Source organism: Anabas testudineus, chromosome 6 (assembly GCF_900324465.2).
Source record: "Anabas testudineus chromosome 6, fAnaTes1.2, whole genome shotgun sequence".
Lineage (NCBI taxonomy): Eukaryota > Metazoa > Chordata > Actinopteri > Anabantiformes > Anabantidae > Anabas > Anabas testudineus.
The window spans coordinates 17,374,491-17,394,164 of NC_046615.1; the positions used below are offsets into that span (position 1 = coordinate 17,374,491).

At 38.4% G+C, this 19,674-nt stretch overlaps 2 protein-coding genes across 3 annotated transcripts; one reads left to right on the forward strand and one right to left on the reverse strand.

Annotated features, from left to right (window-relative positions):
• Window positions 1-346: 346 nt before the first annotated feature.
• Window positions 347-4,344, reverse strand: LOC113165240 (YY1-associated factor 2-like). Its single transcript, XM_026364622.1, has 4 exons — window positions 4,198-4,344; window positions 3,779-3,904; window positions 1,908-2,057; window positions 347-1,774 (listed from the first exon to the last, which is right to left on the reverse strand). The coding sequence occupies exons 1-4, from the start codon at window positions 4,221-4,223 to the stop codon at window positions 1,534-1,536; spliced, it is 543 nt and encodes a 180-aa protein (XP_026220407.1). The 5' UTR covers window positions 4,224-4,344; the 3' UTR covers window positions 347-1,533.
• A 1,035-nt stretch (window positions 4,345-5,379) lies between these two features.
• LOC113165603 (periphilin-1) lies at window positions 5,380-19,600 on the forward strand. 2 transcript variants are annotated; one of them, XM_026365253.1, is made up of 10 exons: window positions 5,380-5,766; window positions 5,943-6,005; window positions 6,473-6,546; window positions 7,369-7,599; window positions 7,752-7,813; window positions 10,156-10,239; window positions 10,647-10,819; window positions 12,806-12,882; window positions 13,366-13,503; window positions 19,015-19,600. In XM_026365253.1, coding segments are annotated over exons 2-10 (1,029 nt in total). In that variant the 5' UTR covers window positions 5,380-5,766; window positions 5,943-6,004; the 3' UTR covers window positions 19,204-19,600. The 2 variants fall into 2 exon arrangements, with proteins under 2 accessions (XP_026221038.1, XP_026221039.1); XM_026365254.1 differs by having other exon boundaries at window positions 5,380-5,545.
• Window positions 19,601-19,674: the final 74 nt, after the last annotated feature.

The following is a 19,674-nucleotide window of genomic DNA, read 5'->3' on the forward strand; positions in this document are numbered from 1 at the left end:
GGCAAGTTTGCACATTTAGAAGCGAACATGCGGCTAGTTTTACCTGTTAGTAATGACTAGTCACGATCCATAATATTTACGTATATACATGATGCATAATATGACACACACGTTGTTAACCATAACAACAGTTAAACATTTTGGTAGAGAACATAATAAATATATATATATATATATTTATTATGTACCTTTTACACAGTGGTGGAAGAAATACTTATTAGATGTATTAATGCTACAACAATATTAAATACCCTTCAAAAAGTCATGCATTGTGCAAAAGTATTAACAAGATACACTTTGTTTCAAAAGTAAATTATTTTTTAATTATAAATATTGATGTGTAAGCACCATTGTAACTGTTGAATGTTTAACCCATAATAGATTTACTAAGCATGCTTTGTTTACAAAATCTTACAATGTAAAGTGTCTGGCTGTTAAATAAATGCAGAGCGGAGAAAAGAAAAATACTGTTTGCTTATGAAATGCAGAAAAAAGTAAAAAAAATAAAATAAAAAATAAGGTGTTAAGTAGCACGTGAAAATACAAACATACAGTGTTTGAGTAAATTTAGTTACTTTCCACCACTGTTTTTAGGATCTTTAAGATAAAAGTTCTGAGTTTTTCCCCAAAATTGCAACAAGAGTAATATTAAAACACACATACAGTACATGGACGAGTGTAGGCACCAAACTGGATACACAAGTTAACGAGAGGAAAAGTACAATCCATTAACTTTGTGGATGCCGAAGCAAATTACTGACAAAAACAATTTTGGTTCAAGAAAGCCACTTTTTAAAAAATCCATTTGTATTGCAATAAAAAAACATATCCATGTATCTACAACATATTTTATTTAACTTTAATTATTTTATAGTATAAACCATTCTATAGATTAAATCATGCTCAACTCTACCAAATGAAGGAAAAACATACTTAACAATTCGATATTGTACTCAAATGTTAGACAGTAAAACAATTATTGCATCCAATGGCAAACAAGAGAGCTGGATAAGGCCAGTAACCAACAGTGTTATGATTTACTGATAACAGCAACAAGTGTAAATAATGCTAAACATGTTATCATGGAAATAGGATGCCATTAAGTGCAAATAATAACAAAATTCAAGGATAAACTACAATTGTGAGATGACTTCATATTTTCTTTCATAATGCATCATTTATTGTGTGCAGTAATGGCCACTTGAGTGTGACGTTGACTTAACACTAAGGTGTCAAACATAGGTCAACACAACATGTGGCACAGTTCCGCTGACATCCAGTATTTAATGCTACCGTTTCTCTTTTCAGTTCATAATAGATTTTGCTGCAACAGTTCTTTGAATTGAGCATATGACATATGCCCTGACTCCTGAATTCCTTAGCATCATTGGAAGGCAGTGAAAATACAGCCCCAAATGGAAGTGAATGCTATCATATCTGCATTTATTATATTACTTAAAAAAACGTGCATGTCGAAGTTTAATCTCTGGTTGAGGCTGTTCAGAGTGCAGAAGAATGAGCTGTGCTGACAGGTTAGTGAGTCTCTCCATTGACCGGCGAGCCTTCCCCATGAGGCGAAGAGCACCTGGAGACGCCTCTTTCAGTGTTATCTGAACTTGAGCCACTTTGACTGAGTTGGTCTGCAGAGGCAGTGCTTGTTGAAGTGGATGGGGGTTTGGTTTTCTCCTTAAAGTCTGTGATTATTACAGTCAAGTCTCCAACTGTGACCTCTAGATGTTGGGCGCTGCTCCTGTCTATGTTTTTTAACCTGGGCCTGGTGCAGAGAGAAAAACAGAAATAGGAATTGAAACCTGCTTTAAGGTTGCTAAGCATTTCAGTGGTGGCAAAGCAAAGTAACAAGATCAGAGATGATGGAATATTCTGCCATTTATTTATGATTTCTTTACCTCATCTTTTTATGGCTTTTCTTTTTCAGTGCTGGTTCTTTCTCACTCTTGTCCTTTTCTGATTTTTCTTTCTTCTTTTTGGGGTGTATAGGTGGTGCAAATTGCTGATTTACTTGCTGTGCGACCAGCTGAGAAACAGGCCGAGGTTTTCTGGAAGAGACAAAACATGTTATTGGAACTGTGTAGCTATTCAATAGGAGCATGTGAGCAGTTAGAAGTTATTTTTAAATGTATAATTGTATAAATTACTAAAACTCTGACAAAAACTTTAATTGGTTCATCGTCTGCCACCCCTGACAATATGAGCAAGAGCATTTCTGTTTAGTTTAGCCTGTTCTGTTCTGAAGCGATAGTGTGAGATCACCCTGACCTTTCTCCAAAACTAGCACTGCACATGATATTAATACTGCTGATCTGACAATGTGAGACTACCACTGTGTTTTTAATTATCTGTGAAACAATGGCCATACAAATGCTTCTGGTTGTTGTCACATTAATGAAAACAATTAATAAAAATAATTCTAAATCCGTATTTGACTGTAAATAGTACAAAGACAACATACTAAATTGTAAAACTGAGAAATTCGATTGTTTTATATCTAAATTTGATCTCATTTTAAATTTAATTTCAGGAACACATGAAACTGTGGCACAGGCACATTACTTCAATGTTACATTGTCTCTTTGTTTAAAAACAAGTGTTTGGGAATTAAAGAGACCATATGCTTTAATTCTGAAGGCAAACATTTACCAAGTCTTGCTTGAAATAGAATTTAAGCTCCTCAGCAGATCAGTGCCTCTTTTTTGATTGTGAGATTGTGGTTTGGCAATGTCATGTTGAGAGAAATAGCACCTTCCCTAAAAATGTGGCATTTCGTAATGCAACATAAATTGCTCCATTATCTGTATATATCACTCAGCATTTATAATGCTTTCGCAGATATGCAAGTCACCTATAATTTGTTTATGGGTAACTTATGCTACCTTTTCAACTTTGCAGATAACAAGTCAGATGGCCCCTCTCCTTTTCAGCATGGAAGATGCAGCATCCATGACTTCAAAAAAGAATTTAATATTTGGACTCGGCACGCATTTTTCACACAATGATGAACCTTAAACTGCCCTTACTACTGATATGAGCTTTAGTTTATCTTTCAATGCTCCATTTATACCCAGTGATGAAATGACCTGTTGCCAATTAATCTCAGTAGCTAGGAGATGTTTCACAAGGAGTTTTTTGTATTACACAACTTTTCTATTGTTTTTGTTGCCCCTGTCCCATCTATTTAAGATGTAATATCAACAACAAATTCTAAATGAGCATACTGTTGTAGAATACCATTTTGATTTATGCAGTGCAATTTTTTTTTTCAAAACGCAATCAATTTAATTAATCAATTTAATTCGTTGTCTCTGTACTATTTACAATCGCAAATAATTTTTTTGCCTTTATATACAAATCCTGCAATACACACCTAATGTTTAGCATGGTGTAGTGTTAAATCTTGGAGAGGTGCTGATTTAACTGCATTGGAGGTTAGTTTGTGATGCTGTCGGTGGCTTTACACTGACAAGTGTTCCTAAACTTTTGTCTAACTTCACACTTGAAAATAAATGGGGCGAATATTAAATACCTCAATATAAAACTATAGAGTTTAAATGTACACTGTCGTCACTGGTAGATACTTTTCATTTCATGAGGATATGATTAGTTACCGGAGTGTTGCAGTTGGTAGCTGCATCTAACACCTGCAACTGTGACTTTTCTAAACGCCCAGTTACAATTAAAGTCACGAATCTCCTTATTGTAGCCCAAAGGAGGCTAATTCAATTGTCCAACTAGATTTAATCGTTAAAAATCACCGACTTACCGAGTTGACGTCCCCTTCCTGACATCACACATCATGCACTTGAACGCCTCAGCGCTGTTCCTGAACGTGCAGACGCTACAGTCCCAGTACCCATCGTCGGAGGAGGGCTTCGATTGCCGCTTCGGCCTTCAGACAAAAACAAAATGGCACATTTTCAATGAGGGCAAATCCTCCCAAGACAACCTGTTAGACACCTGACTGCCAGAACAGAAAAGACACGCCACTAGAGGAAATATGTCTGCTCAGAAGTCAGCCATTGAGGAGGCAGCTTTCAGTTGACACAGGCAGTTTGCAGCACATTAAACCAGCAGCCAGCCGCCATGAACACTTCAGCAAAGCAGCTCCATCCATTGACCGAGCTTTCTGCTTTCAAATGGCCCAGTAAAGTCTTCACTGAAAGCTACTAGCGGCAGTTTTACCTCGTGGGACTCTTCTTGTCTCCCATTTTGCCAAACTTCGACTCAGTGGAGTTAAAAAGGTTCAGTGTTACGATGGGGGGGGGAAACGCATTTAGCTAGCTGCTACTCAGCTGTCGTGGAAACTCCTGTCGAAGGATGACCACGTGACGCGGGCTCGGCCAATCGCCTTTGACGTAACCACAACACAGGGCAGCGTCAGCGTGAGGCGCGCTGCGCAGCTCACCGCTTTGTATGAGGAGGTGTGAGGAAGCGCTGCTGCACGTAGGCAGGCTGCAAAGAGCAGGGGGGGGGGGAGAGTGATGCACTCAGGTGCACAGCAGAGAAATGCCAGAGAAATGTGCACTGCAATAAATAGGCTCTTTAAAGTGGAGTCGACCACATCTCGAAAACAGTCCCTCATTGTAACTATAACTACTGTTCAGTTCAGAGAGGCGCTGATTCAGCTTTTATCTAGACCAGAATCAACTTTTTGCAACTGCAAACCCATGGTGTTAACGTTAACTTGTATATCAGTTTTTTGGATACTTACTGCAAAAATGTAAATAGTGGAAAGATGTGGAAACAATATAGTGAATTGTTGATTGCATGCGATTACTGCATTTTAAGTTAAAGGTTCAAAGGGAGACTAATAAAAAGGCGGTGTCTTTTTCTACAGTAATAATTAAGTTATAGATGTTTAACTGTAAGTACTTGTATTTTGAAAGTCGTTAGGTTTCCAGTTATAAGGCTAAGTTAAATTGATTTTGGTCCAAATGTCCTGCAGTCACATCAGACAGGAATCAGAATGCAGGCATCTTTTTATGCATTAAAGAACTAAAAAGACAAAAATGCCATGCTTCTTATTAATGGCCTATAACTGATAAACATAAGAATTTGTTAAGTATTGGCCTAACAGATGTATTATAGCTTGCAAATGCCTTATGGTGCTTTATCGGAGTGTATTACTGTTACTTGAGTGTTATTTTTCATTACAAATGCAATAAATACTACTTTTAGTGCTAGTACTACTACTACTACTACTACTACTACTACTACTACTAATAATAATAATAATATCTAAACACACACTACTTCCACCACTGGCCAGTGTTTGGACATTTCCTGCAGTTCCCACCAGGGGGTGGCAGCGCACTGTCCTTAAAATGTTACTTTTTAAGAAGAAGAAGAAGAAGAAGTGTAAACAGGAAGTCGAATATGTGGTGTGCGCTGTAGGCTTGTTTTGGATTTAGCCAACTTCCAATAGAAAACTCTACACTGTATTGTGATGTCTTTATCATGTGTTTTTTAGCGATCATAGAAACGTAAAGTGCACTTTGTAGCGAGGAACATTTACATCATTATTTACTGGGTGAGTGTTTTGCGACTTTCTTTTGTGCTGTTATGCCAGCGTTAAGTAACGCTAGCTACGTTTGCTAACAACAGCATTCTCATCCAAGTAAATCAGCTTTATATCGAAACGCAAAGTCACTCGTGACCCAGGTTGTTGCCATTTGTCAGCAGTAGTTCTAGTGGTTCTTAATCAGCCGGGGTTGTCCACTTTCCCCCCATGTTCTGGGGCAGGTGTATAAGGTATGCATTATGTCAATGAATGTCAACATAAATATAAATTATATGTGTATAAATATGTATGTGTGCATTTCAAGTTCTAAGTAAGTAAGTTTCTTTGTTTTTGTGTCCAAAGTGATTGTGATAATTACTGTATGTTGAATCTGATAGCAAGGCTTTACCCTTCCTCATTGCTGTAGGTCCGTTGTTTTCTGAGACATCGTGAATAATCTAGAGAAGGAGCCAGGCTCGTTTATTCAACAGTAAGTAAGAGTAACAGAGAACATCCTATAGACACGTATATTCTGCACTTCACTGCTTATTGCACTTCTGGTTAGATGCTGAACTGCATTTCATTGACATGTGTAATGACAATAAAGTCTAATCTAATCTTATCTTATCAACAGAGATTCAGTTTTTATACTTTCATTAATTGATAAAAGTATTTTACTTGTCTTTCCAGTTGCTAGCCAGTTCAAACCACAGACATGTTTTCACTATGGCATTTTTTTCTGAAAAACCTCTAGTGAGAATCACTTGAAATGGGCAGCTGAAAGTGTGACCAGTATACTATAATAAAAGTACCAAGTCTTTGTCTGCCTGCCTATAGAACATAACTGTAGAGTCTTCACCACACTTCCACAAAGCACACTTATTCATTCCTAAATGTTATTTGATAGCTGTACTTTGAACTCAACACATAAACAGTCCCTTGGTTTTCTTTATGCAGTGGCATATCGATATGGTCGAAAATCAATTAGAGATGTATATGAAGAGCAGTTCCCACAAGCGGATGGAAGAGAGGTAAGGGAGCATGTTGTTATGCATGGCCAAAATCTATTAGTTAGACTGAACTGGCTACTTAAAGTGTTTAAGCTCAAGCTTTTTTTGTAGGTTGTTTTTAGATTGTTTTGCAAATGTATTAAAGTTCCAAACATGATCTCTAATATACAAAAGTGTTCAGACCCTTTATTCAGTTCTTTTTAGATTCCCCTTTAGCAGAAATTAAAGCTAAGGTTTCTTCAAGTTTTGCCCTCCTTGTGCAGTTTACCCCATTCCTAGCAGATCCTCTTAGCTCTGTCAGACTGAATGGGAAGCATCTGTGAACTGATCTTCAGGTCTCTTTGTTCTGTGGGGTTTAAATCTGGGCTTTGATTGGAAAACTCAAGAACAGTCAGGTTTGTCTGGAAACTATTTCTGTGTTGTCTTGGTTGTATGGTTTGGCTCATTTTTATACTGAAAGGTGAACACTCTCTTTTTCCCTTTCTGAATTCTTCCTATTTCCTTGTCTAATGCTCTTCAAAAGCACCTTCACAGTCTGAGGCACCATGCCATGCCCTGATCTATCACCATAATTTTATCACAAATGTCCACAGAGAGTTCTTTGAATTTAGTGGCTTCAGTTTGCCACAGATGTATCCCTGATGTAATGATAAGACATTTCAGTTTTGTGTTTTTAATACATTTGCAAAAAAACTTTATAAACATGATGTTACTTAATAGTTATTACAACCTATCGACTGTAGATAGGTGGGCAAGAGTGGTAAATATGTTTTTTAAAATGACAACACAATAAATGTGCAACTGGATTCAAATAAAAAAAAATATATAATTGTGTCATTTCAGGTGACAGTTCATCGAGTTGTTAATATTGTTGAAAAGAGGAGCGCTATGTCTCGACCGGGGTTGGATTATGAGCGAGGTTTTCATGATGAACAGTGTTATGGTGGTGCTCGAAATTACCAGGACGAAAGAGAATTCCATGGTGAAGGCAATTACCCACCGAATGAGTGTCGATACTATGATGAAAACCCCAATTTTGGCAATTTTCGCAGAAATTCCTCATCTCCACCAAATGTAAGACAAGATAAATCATCATCTATACGAGTATTGATCTGATTATTTTTGGCTGATCTATTCTAAAGTTGGTTAGTTAGTTTAGTGTCATTCACAGAAGCATTCGCATCATTTCCCACTTAAAGTTGTTGTAATTGTAATTTTGTTTTCAGGATGGCCCATACTGCCAACCATATTATAGCAGAGATGATTTGCGGCATCAGTTAGGCTCAAGGTAATGTTTTTATTGATTCCTTTATTTTAAAAGTTCCTCATTTCTTTGGTCAGTTGCTGCAGTGAATTCTCTGTGTAATGTATGAAACTGACCTCTGGGTGGAGACAGAGTTCTGTGTTTTGAAAAGTCAAACCTGTTACTTTATGAGATGTATTGACTCTCATGGTTTTTGGCTTTGTTTGGATTTAATGTCTTTCAAAAATGGGTTAACCCAGTTCAGCAGGGATAAATCACTATACATTTTATTTATAGATCACTATTTTTTTATTTTTGCATTCTGCCAAATGGTATATTATAGATAGATCGGTTGCTTTGCCGAATGCATGTGAGGGATAAGTACAGTTTTGGAAAATGTATTTAAGAAATATTTTTCAATTAACTCTAGCTGTGCTCTTAAGGTAAGCTAGAGAGATTAACCTCACACAGAGCAACTAAGTCCAGCATCATCATATTCGTCACGCCTTGGCCACTTTAACGTACCAGGAGTTTACAGGCCGATGCCCCCCCTTCCCAAAATCATTTTGGGCTCGAGAGGGGGACAAAGGGCACTAGTGTCTACTCACTCAGCCAACAACCCCACCCCCACCCTAACTCCACCCTGAGAGGAAAAACAGCTGGACCACTCCCTCTTCAAACACCCACACACATCTCGTATTCTGAGCAGCGTATGTCTTGTCTTGTCGCTTCTGCATTCAAATACATTTGAATTAGATTTTTACAGGTTCATAGTTTAACAGTAATTACTAGAACGATGACTTGGAAGACATGCTTACTATTCAAAAGCAATTTACCATCTTAAACTGCAAATACTAAAAAAAAATACAATGTAAGTATCTATGACCTAGGGAACTATCAATCATAAGCACACTGTCCACAATACACAGACTTTTATTTTTCCAAATAAAATGAAATTCAAGTGCGTTAGTGACGAGGTGACACTGTATATGAATGTCAGCTATTTTAATTTTGGGGTCTATGCGCTTCAGTTTTTGGATGCTGGCCTTGGTGGATGGATTTAGGCTGTACTTCAACAGGTTTTCACCCAAACAAGACGGTAACTTCAGGCACTCCAGGCTCTGAAAACCTGAAAAAGGGCTCACACTCGGGGGGTAATAGTGAAAAAAAGCTATAGACCTCAAATTTACTTCGGGATCCATTACTGTACTATAAATCAAGCTTAAGAGGTGTAGGACACAGACAAGCCGGGCCTCAAAGTAATAAACCTCTGCAGTGGAGCCTTAGTGACAAATACTTGAATCACTTTTCTTGCGCCCTTGTGGGGTGTGAGGTTTTGCCCCCAGATCATGAAATGAGTAGGTTTAAGGTATTAATCACTCTGTTAATGAACAAATGCTATGCCATGCTAATTTAAACAGTCTGTGTGTTCTTTTTCAATCATTTTTTTATTTTTTTTTAAAAAGCCTGGTTGTTATGTGCTTTGTGACATTATCTCATGGGACTCACATTTCTATTTAAGCTTCAAGAATCATTGCATTGATCTTTTCATTTATTAGTGTAATACCAGTCAGCAACAAGCACTTGCTACATATAGTACATCAGTGTCACTGCAAAAGGTTAAATCTGTCTATCATCTTGGTTAATGTCTGCTAAGAGCTTGATGTGCATGTTTTTTCTTCGTATAGCTTTTTTTTTTATTGTTAGTTTCGGTCTGCATTGATAGTAATATGGTGTTTGGCAAATGGCAGGCTGAGTCTTGGCTACTTCAAACACACCATGAGTCGTAAAACTGAAGGCTTGTTAGACCTGCTCTTTGTTTGAGATGTGGCTTGAGTTCAGGCAGGGGCCATGGCAGCCAGGTGCCTTTGGGTCATCTATACCTCTGGACCTAAAAGTTGTTCTTCAGACACAAGCTGTGAGTCTAGCAAAGTCGGTCATTACATTGCAGGGTTGAATAATAGATTTAGTGACTTTGTGTTATAACTTCAAGTCCATAGTTTGCTTAGTCATGGTTCTGCCTACAATTGAAGACAGATCAGACTGAGAGAAGACCAAAATTGGTCCAACTGTCAGCCACAGTGGAAGATTGCCTCCTTGCCACAAATTGATCAGTGTGCCACAGTGCCCCATGGATCCCTTGTGGCTTATGCTCTTTCCATTACCCATCCAAAGGCATTCACAGACAAATACCAAAATCTTTTAACCAGTAATGATGAAAATTATACATTTTGAATTTGGTCTCAACACATTGTTGATTCATTTTTGATCCACGTGTCATATGTGTGTGTTTGTATACACAGTATATGTGTGTATGTATATATTGTATGTATCTATCTATTTACCTAACACTTGTTGCCAGGTTTTTGAATTTCTTTATTTTTCAGGAGCAATGGCAGACCTGGTCCCTATTTTCGTCAAAGAGGTGGAGGTCCCTCTTTTCCAAAGTCACTGACAGACAGAAAAACCAAGTAAGTGTCATATCCATATTATTATATTTTAGAACAAACTACCAATACTGTAAGTAAGCAAGGATTGAAAGTTCTTAGCTTTATATTTAAGAGATGATATTCTGTTCAGAATTGATAAAATTAGTGCTTTAATGATATTGATACTGACTTTAAGACTTTATATTATCATTCAGAACCACTGATTAAATTACTAGACAAGCATTTCACAACAGGACACATTATATAACATTATACATTATATTTATCAGCATATACACACATAGAAAAGAGCATTTTGTTATTTCCTGCTCACTGATATCTTATTAGGAAATTCTTGAAAGGCATGAAAGTGCACAACCTATAGATTTTTAAGTTGACATTTAGGGTGGATTCATTGGGCTCACAAACTTTGATTGCTATTTTTGCAGAGAAGACCGTGACTACAGGATTTCTTCACCTGTAGTAGTCACGCGGGATCGCTCTCCTGTAAGGAGGGAAGCCCAGCCACCTGCACTTGGGCGCTCAGGGTCAAACACCAGTAGCAGGAACTTTTCTCCTGATAGAGACAAAGGCTACACCTACCAACAGGCCCAGCAAAGGCGTAAGTAGTCTTCTGTAGCCCTTGAAAATCATTTCTGTAGCAACCTTGCAGTTGCAAGTTTCAACCTCACTTTGTGATTAGCTATAAAAGTATTTCCTGCCAAACTGCTAATGAAGATTTATTAGAATTATAGAAGCACTGTAGTAGAGTAGGGATGTAAATTTGTCTGTATTTAATGTTCATCATTGCAGTTTCTGTTTCTTCTGGAATGACAAGGATAGACATTACTTTCTACTTTGTAGTTGTGGTGTGTAGAGGAAATATGCCATTCCAGGTGAAGCATCTGTTTTCAGAGTTGTAATGTGAGGGGTCATGGTGTGCTGAAACACATTAGGATGTTAATTACACTAACAGCACACACACTTTTCAAGGCTAGGAAAAAGGATACCCTTGGTTTATTAGGGTGATTTGGCTATGGATTCAGAACCTGACCTTTTCGTCAGGGAGAAAAAAGTTCATATGCTGGCTTAACGTCTTCAAAATCACTTTGGCTCTGTCATTTTCCATGCTTTCTTTTGTGACTTTTACAGGCTTCAGATCTTTAAATACAAATACTGAGCCGGTGACATTCACATTTCACATTTTACAAAGGCTTGTGAAAGTGATCTGACATAAGCAATATTGTTAGTCTGAAGTGAGTGTAGACAGAAATTTCTCCAGTGCTTAGATTTTTTTTTGAAGATGTATAAACATCGTAATGTGTTGCAAGCTTAGCTCTATGTTGTATGACCCTTTGAAGAAGCAATAAAACGGTGAGAAAACAGTTGTACCTTCTCCCATCTGGGATACTAATTGGGGCAGCAGAAAATAGCTTTTGGTGATAGGGTATGAATAACAGACTTTGCCGTGCACACAGAGGCTCTGTACAATGTGTTTTCACAGCCCTCCATCCCCATGCACACACACTTTGAACATCACAAATGTCGTCTACTTCCCACAGTTCCACAACTTTTTGAAAAAAAAAAAACACTGTCACAAGCCATTTTATACAGCAAGTGAGAACTGTCCTGTACACAACTAGTTTTTGCAGGCACAAATGAGGTCAAAACTACTAATACAGTGAAGAAAGTACCTGCCTGACACTAATTGCTTGTATGCATTATTCGCTGTCCTGCTGTGCAGCTCAAATAAAGATTGAGATTTTTAGTGTGGCTCGCTCCAGTAACTATGGGACATTGCTTCAGTAAAAACCAACAACGTGACTGTATTTGTTTAGTTCTGGACACATTGGTGCCAGCAGAGGACAATATTTCATCGCACAGAAGAACCTCTTGACCACTTTTGTGTGCGAGGCCCCACAAGGGAGCATTAAGAGAAACCACAATTTTTACTTTACAGTTTTCTCATACTGTGGCAAGAAAAACACCTTTTTGAACTTTTTGAAATTTTGTGGTTTTCTGCATTAATTTGTCATAAAACATGATCTGATCTTCATCTAAGTCGAGAGTATTAACAAATATAATGTGCTCTGATTTTTCATGTCTTTTTGAAAAAACATAAAAACCTCATAGTACTAGTCAAAATAGTATGTGAATAATGACCTCAAAAAGCTCACTTGAGTGAGGTAATAGCATATATGGAGTCTTGTTAAGGAAATAAGTAACTGTAACTGTAAAAGTGTCTCACTGACTTATTATTTAATGTCTCATATTACAAAGTAATGTGATTGTTCCCTGCTCATTATATTTTCTCTATACAGAGACATAATAAGTGTGTGTAGAGATACAAAGTTCCCTATTCTGATTTAAAATGTGGATGGTTTTAGTTAAGTGGTGTCCCAGACTACTGGCCTACGTGGATATTCCCCCAGGGTTTATTTAAGGTAAAATTATATAAAAGAGTGCTGTGGCTACCCTCATGAGGAGCTTCTTTTTAAAGTCATCTGCTCTTTGTCAGAGCTTTTTATTTACCATAATTATCTGATGATTATCTGCTTGTTTGCTCACTTTTCTTTCCATTTCCATTTGTCATGATATTTAACTGTAGATAAGTCCAATCTGCCGACGAGCTACACTCCCAGCAGCTCTGTGGAGGCTTCTCCTCACAGTTCAGGATCTTCAAAGGTAAACTCTACATTTGAGGGAGAACTCAGCCAGTGCTCCTCTTACAAAATCTGTTGCGGTTTAAGTTAAATTAAATGCAGTAGCATCTGCTGTTATTGTTGCACCTAATTAACACGTTGAAAAATGTGTTAATGTGAGCTTTGCTGAGACATTACATAATATCCCATAATATCACTTGCAATTATATTAAATTTCAGTTTTTACATTTCCTACAAAACAGGCAAAATTGATTGGCTGATTGATGCATTTGTAAAGTATTACGTGGTCTTGGGTTTGATCTTTGCCTGTGAGGCTTCTTTAAGAGAGATGCACTGTATATTTCTGTTACTGTTGACACGTGGTATGCATAATGAGTCGTGCACAAAAACAAGAACTCAACACCCATAGGAGAGCAGAGATGTCTGTATTGGAAACACTTTGAAATCAGAACCTGTTTCTAAACCTGGTGACCTCAGCTCTAACCCTTAACCTTTGACCTGCCAGGAAAAAACTCCTGCATCTGTAGCGGAGTCGGAGGAGGTGGCGGCTGCCAACATGGAGCCAAAGCCGACACCAGAGGAACCAGACCTCAAGACTCGCCGGTTGGAGGCCATTAGGGCTAAGGCTCTGGAAATTGAGAAGGTAGTAAGACTTGCTCCATGAAATGACCAAACTTCTGTGGACTCTGTAATATAACTCGTCTCCACTTTCTTATTCCGAGCTAAACTTTTCTCTATTAGTATCACTGGGTCTCTGATATAGTTCAACAAGCCTCATCTTACGTATGTAAAATCCTTTTTTTTTTTTTTAAAACAAACAATATGCCGAGTTTTTTTTTTTTGTTTCCTTGACAAACATTTTCATATAAATTTTCATCATAATAAGGGAGCAATCTGTTATTTCAGAATAGTGAGACTGATAAATAATTCTTTCCTGAATCAAGAGAAGCGGCGAGGGAAACCTGTGGACTAACCTCACCGGCATCTAAAGAAAATGCCTTATTTCTTGTTCAGCCTTTGTATAGTAACATGAGGCTGACCCGTGATTGATGCATTTAAGCTTGATTTATGCCTCTGTGTCGAATCTATGCCCTAGGTATGGCATAGGCCTTGCATAGTTATGTGATAGCCTCACATGTGCCTCCCCAGAAAGCAAGAACACAACAGAGTTTCAGACAAACTCCACCTCCAACTAGTGTTTAGACAGTGTAGGCCACTTGTGTTGCTCCCGGTAGAGGTTATACTCAATGCAGAAGCATGAATCAATGGGATGTCCCCAATCCAATGTGTTACCTGGTGTCACTAAATAACAGTCATAAAACCTGTAAAGTGGAGCTGAGACATTACTGCCCCAAACACGAGCTTCTGTATGGGTTCACATAATTGTATGGTTGCCTCGCATTTATGGACTTTACACTGATATCATGGTGATCATGTATCCGGACAGCCGTTTTACACCAGCTTTATGATGATGTGGCTGAGAGTCAAGGGGTTGATGTACAAAGTGTATGAATGTGCCATGGCTTGCTACATTCAATATTCATCAAGCAGTGTATTTGAGAAAGCTTTTTGGTATAAAGAAAAGGGATGAGTCAGCAGAAAAGTCCTTAGCACCTCAGGTTGTGACGCCTCTTGTGGTCTGCTATTCGGAGTTACAGTTTTTTCCCTGCCTTCATCGCTCTCCCCTACAGTACCACTTATCTGTTCCCGTTAAAGCAGGACAGGAATTGCCCTGCAGGATGCAGGCGGCCCACCCACATTGTGGTACGTCTCTTGGCATTAGTGCGCACACACACATGCTTACCCTGCCATTCCCAACTGCTTCTACAGACGCGGCGAGAGGTAGAAACCTCAACCGTGTCTTTACTGTAACATCTGCCCTGGGCTCAGTTAAAACACACACTGATCGCTGCTGTGGTTTTCCAAACTGAGCAGATCAGGTAGTGGGCAGAACTCAACCTCAGACATCCTTTTTTTGGCATTTTAACCTTTGTTTGATCGTTCAACAGTGGAGAGGCAGACAGTAAACATGGGGAGAGAGGGTGTGACGTGCAACAAAGGTTCCCAGTCGGACTCAAACTGGGAACGTTGCGGTTGCATGGCATGCGTACAAACCATTAGGCAACCAGTGTGCTCCGACCTCATACATCATTAAACTGGTTTGAAGGAGCCGCTCCAATCCACAGAAGTTACTGTAAAACAAGCCTGTCACATACAACAGTAGTTACTGGTGTACACTTTTATTTTACTTCTGTCCTTCCTGTTGAGCTTAATACTGTGTATGCAGCCCTGATAGCATGGGTCCAGTCAGAGATGGGTTTGTCATGCCAGCACTAGTCATTGTTGTTTTGGTAAGAAGTTGCTGTAATACATACTTCCTGTGGGTGTTTCAGTGTCAGAAACCTCAAGCTAATGATTGAGTCATTGACACAATAAGCATTCTTGCTTATGACTCCAGTTGTCATAACATGCTCTAAAATGCTATATCATTTCACTACAGCTATAATGACTAGCTTGTCAGTATAAACCTTCGTCACAATACCTTATTCTGTTTGTTTTCTGATGCAATCAATCGATAAATCAGTGAAGCTATTTATCATTGCCTGGAATGACCACAGACCAAATCAGAGCTTGTAAAATAACACTAGGGACGTAGGAACTCAGAAAATATCCATTGAAAAAGTGCCTGGGAGTGATTTCCAGAGAAGTCCATTCATCATCTCAATCAGCGCAAATGAAACATATCCATTTCAACTATTAGCCCCTCCATCAAGAGGTCCGGTTTGCAGCTTGAGTGATTAAAATGGCTCTTTTAATATCCCTTAATGTGTACCAGCCCTGAAGTCATTACCCTACTTCCCTTATTATGCAGGACCCCTGCCTGCATCAGTGCTCATTTGAACCGAGCCTCACTAAGTGTCCATGTGAGTGCCTTATGTACAATCTCACTGAAACCCTTAACTTCCCAACCCCCACCTGCTATCTGAGCACACACTCTTGTCAGTGTGTTCACAATTTGGTTCCGATTTGGTCACAAGCCCACTTTTTAAGGCTCCTCCTTCAGGCCCCTAGTGCTGCTGTTTCTCTTGGGGCTCCAGCCCATCCTGTGTGGCCCCCTTAGTATCAGGCTTAAAGATCAGCTCATGGCTCCCACTAAAATGAGAGAACTTAGACAGGACCTCCCTGCAACCTTTTCTCACAACATAAAGTGCTTGCTCAAGTCAAAATCACGCTTCCTGTTTGTTTAAATAACATGGGAGCACTTTTTATAGCAGTTTGTTCGAAGCAACTCTCTGTGATTGCTCAGAACTGTAATAGCTGTGGAGTGGTGCTCTTCATCTCAAACAAATTTACATGCATAGTCACGTGCATGTGAGCTCCAGCACGATCCGTTAATTTCAGTTCCTAGTTGATTATGAGACCACTTTTTCCAGCCATTTCCTCATGTTTTTTTCGAAGGTTTAGATGATTTAAACTGTGTATGTGGGACAAAGTGAAAATGTAACCACTGTCAACAAAGAGTGTAGTTCGAGAAAAAAGAAGGTTTTGATTTAAAAGCATACATAATCAGCCCTAAGTGATTAGAGGGGTACTGGTTTGTGGGACATCCACCACATGTTTGTATCTCATTTAGCCCATGTTTCCTCTCACATCTTCAAACCTGGAACCAATTTTTGCTCCTCCCAAATAATGCTCACTTAGTGAAATAGTGAAACAAAGGAGAAATTTGCACATCAGACGTACGGGTGTGAGAGTCTGTGCTGCATTATATTAAATTAAGAATTAAAGTAAATGCAAAAGATTTGGGACAGCTCACACAGGCACACGCAGACAGAAAGAAACATGTGTTGGTAAATGAAGCTGACCCTGAGCTTAGCTGACCACACGTGTCGTGAGTGTCTCACTTCGTTGTGGTCGGCGGAGAGGACTGTCATTGTGTGGGGCCACGAATTCTCTTGACATGATCTGCAGACATTAAAGCATCACCCTAGGTCCAAACATCTCCCACAGTCTGGGATATTTTTGGCTGAGTCTTTTTCTTTTTTGTCTTCCCCTCCCTATGTGTGTGCACAGTGCACTTGGTGTAATATTCATAGTCATTAAAGTTATTTCCCTTTGCCATAATATTTTCAACATTGTCCCTTCTAAATTAAACTTCTTCAGCACATAATGTTGGTCAGAGATGCAGGAACTTTGTTGAGCTAATTCTGTTAAGTCTCTCTCACACACAGTAAATTGGGCACCTGGGTTTTTTTTATTTATCCTAAGCAGGTTTTCTCATATATATCCGCCCCCAGCTAGTGGTTCCCATGTGGTGAATGTTTCCATTTTTATTGTTCAAAACTAAATGTCAAATTATTTTTCTTCCTTTAACCTTTTCTGTATTCAAAGCCCCACCCAGCTGAGCTCCCTCCCACATTTGAATAGAAAAGATCATCTTGATTTTGACTGTGTGAAATTCCTTGTTTCTTTAAATATTTTCGTTTGACAGTCGTTGACTGGACTCGACATGTTTGTTCACTGGAAGCATATATACCCCAATGGTCATATCTAGTCTGTTACCATATTGCAGACTTTTTTTTTTTCCTCAAAACATTCAACAAATTCTCATCATTGAGGTTAAGTTATGCGAAGAGTGAATTTACAAAAGCTCTTGTGATCACAAAAGAATCATAACAGGTTGTTTGAAGTCAATCTGCGATTGTTCGGCATAAATATGGAGTGATGCTCAACATTTATTACAGTGCTGTTGATGGATACATGATCGTGGGTTAGCCTAGATACACATTATGTGATGTGTTTCTAGGCAAAGAAACGGCACTTGTGGTTTTATATTTCCCCATAACTGACAGATCCCTGGAATATAGTCGCTCAACCGGTTAACCTCACATTTTGCTCTGGACTGGATGCTGATTTAAGTTGACAGTCAGCATTTTTCTTGTCAAAATTACCAAAGCTGACTTTTGTTGTATAGCATTTAACAAACAGTTAATGCTGGATTAGATACAGTACTGTCAGCAAATTTTTAATCTGCAACTAAGACCCTCACAGCCCACATTCATCAAATGACAAAAAAGATAGAAAAAGAGAGATGATAATGAACAGTATCATACACTTAAAGGTTAATATGTTCTTTGTGGTTGTTTTTTTAAATAATTTATGTGTAAATATTATCTATCTTATCTTACTACTTTTTTATTCTTTTATTCTTGGCAGTAGTTGTTTGAATCCATAGAAATTATTTAGCCTGTTTCCTTGACAGGCTAGTGTAGCCCTTAAACTTTCAGTGTCTCGGTGCCCTGCATTCGGCCTTTTCTCCTCAGGTGATAAAGATGTTGTGAGCTTGCACCTGGGACTCTTATAAAGAACTAACAGCCGTTTTGGGTCGGCAGTAAAATCTGAGCGGGATGTGAGAGCTTGTTACAATGTGGTGTGAAAGAATGCTACAGCACCACTAACATACTGGGACACTTCATGTCCCTTTTGTCATGGGAGGACATGCATTTGTAAAGGCTCACATTCCCCCAACTGTTTTATGGTAAACACTATTTTACCAGAACTGGGTTCCTTAAGTTCAGTTAGCCACTGATACCCAGAGCTGCTCACTTGTTTGTGATGTCCACAATTTTTTGTTTAACAAGGATGGTCAGTATCAATAAATTATAAACTGAATTTCATTTAATGCAGTTTGTTCTTTATTCATACCAATATTTTATGTGCTTAAAATATGAAAACAAATTCAGTCACAGTGAGGAGCATAATATAACTTAATACAACCACAAATGTTGAACTGTTTTGCCCATCTAGAGAAATAAGGTACAAAACTACACATACTACTTAGATTTTGCAGTGAGTCATAGCTGTAAAACACATTTTGCAAAACCATGAATAAGCTTGTGAATCATAAAAACATAACTCTGCATCACTTTGAAGTTGATTGAAAAGCCTGTGTTGATTGCAGATGGGGAAACAAAAATAATTGTTTTTCTTTTTGAGCTTCACATAAGTGAAATATTTGAATAACTCTTGATTTTGTATTGTCAACATGACCAGAATACATCCTGAATATGGTCGGGCTTTGTTTTTCTATAATGTATACTTTATTGTACCATTATGAATATTGACCTCCCTGCTTTGATTGCCTTATGTGCAGCATTACAGGCAGGACTGCGAGACGTTTCGCACAGTGGTGAAGATGTTGGTGGCCAAGGAGCCCAGTTTGGAGAATCTGCTTGAGGCCCCATTGGATAAGAACCTGATGGAGATCAAAGACCGCTGCCTAGATGCCCTTAAACATTTTGTCAAGGAGCTGGACGATGTAATAGTGCAGCCAGACGCCTAAGTGCAAGCCACCTGCCACAAGAGTTTTAAATGGGTAAAATTACAGTGACTTGTAAAATTTTACTGTTTTCCAATTATTTCTTTTTATCATGCGCATGTCCACAATTAAAGTCATCCCAACCAAAATGACTTTAAAGTCAGAATGTTAGATCAAAACGTTGGAATGGAAATACCTTTTAGTATTATGAGTTTGATCAGAAGGACCTTGTGGAGTGAAGTTCCCATGTAACTCAAGTATTTTTTAACCAGTATTGAAGGGCCCAACTCTAAATGGTGTTTTTCAGTGCAGCACTATTCTATGTAAAATAATCATGCATTTGTCATATTTTGAGTTCTAATCAAACAGGTTGTGAATATTATGTTTTACATTTTAGTTAAATAAAAACAGAGGCACAAATTAAGTGATTTCTCCTCTTTTTTTATCTCCATTAAATACGTTTGTGCAGGAAAAACACAAATCATGATATATAGA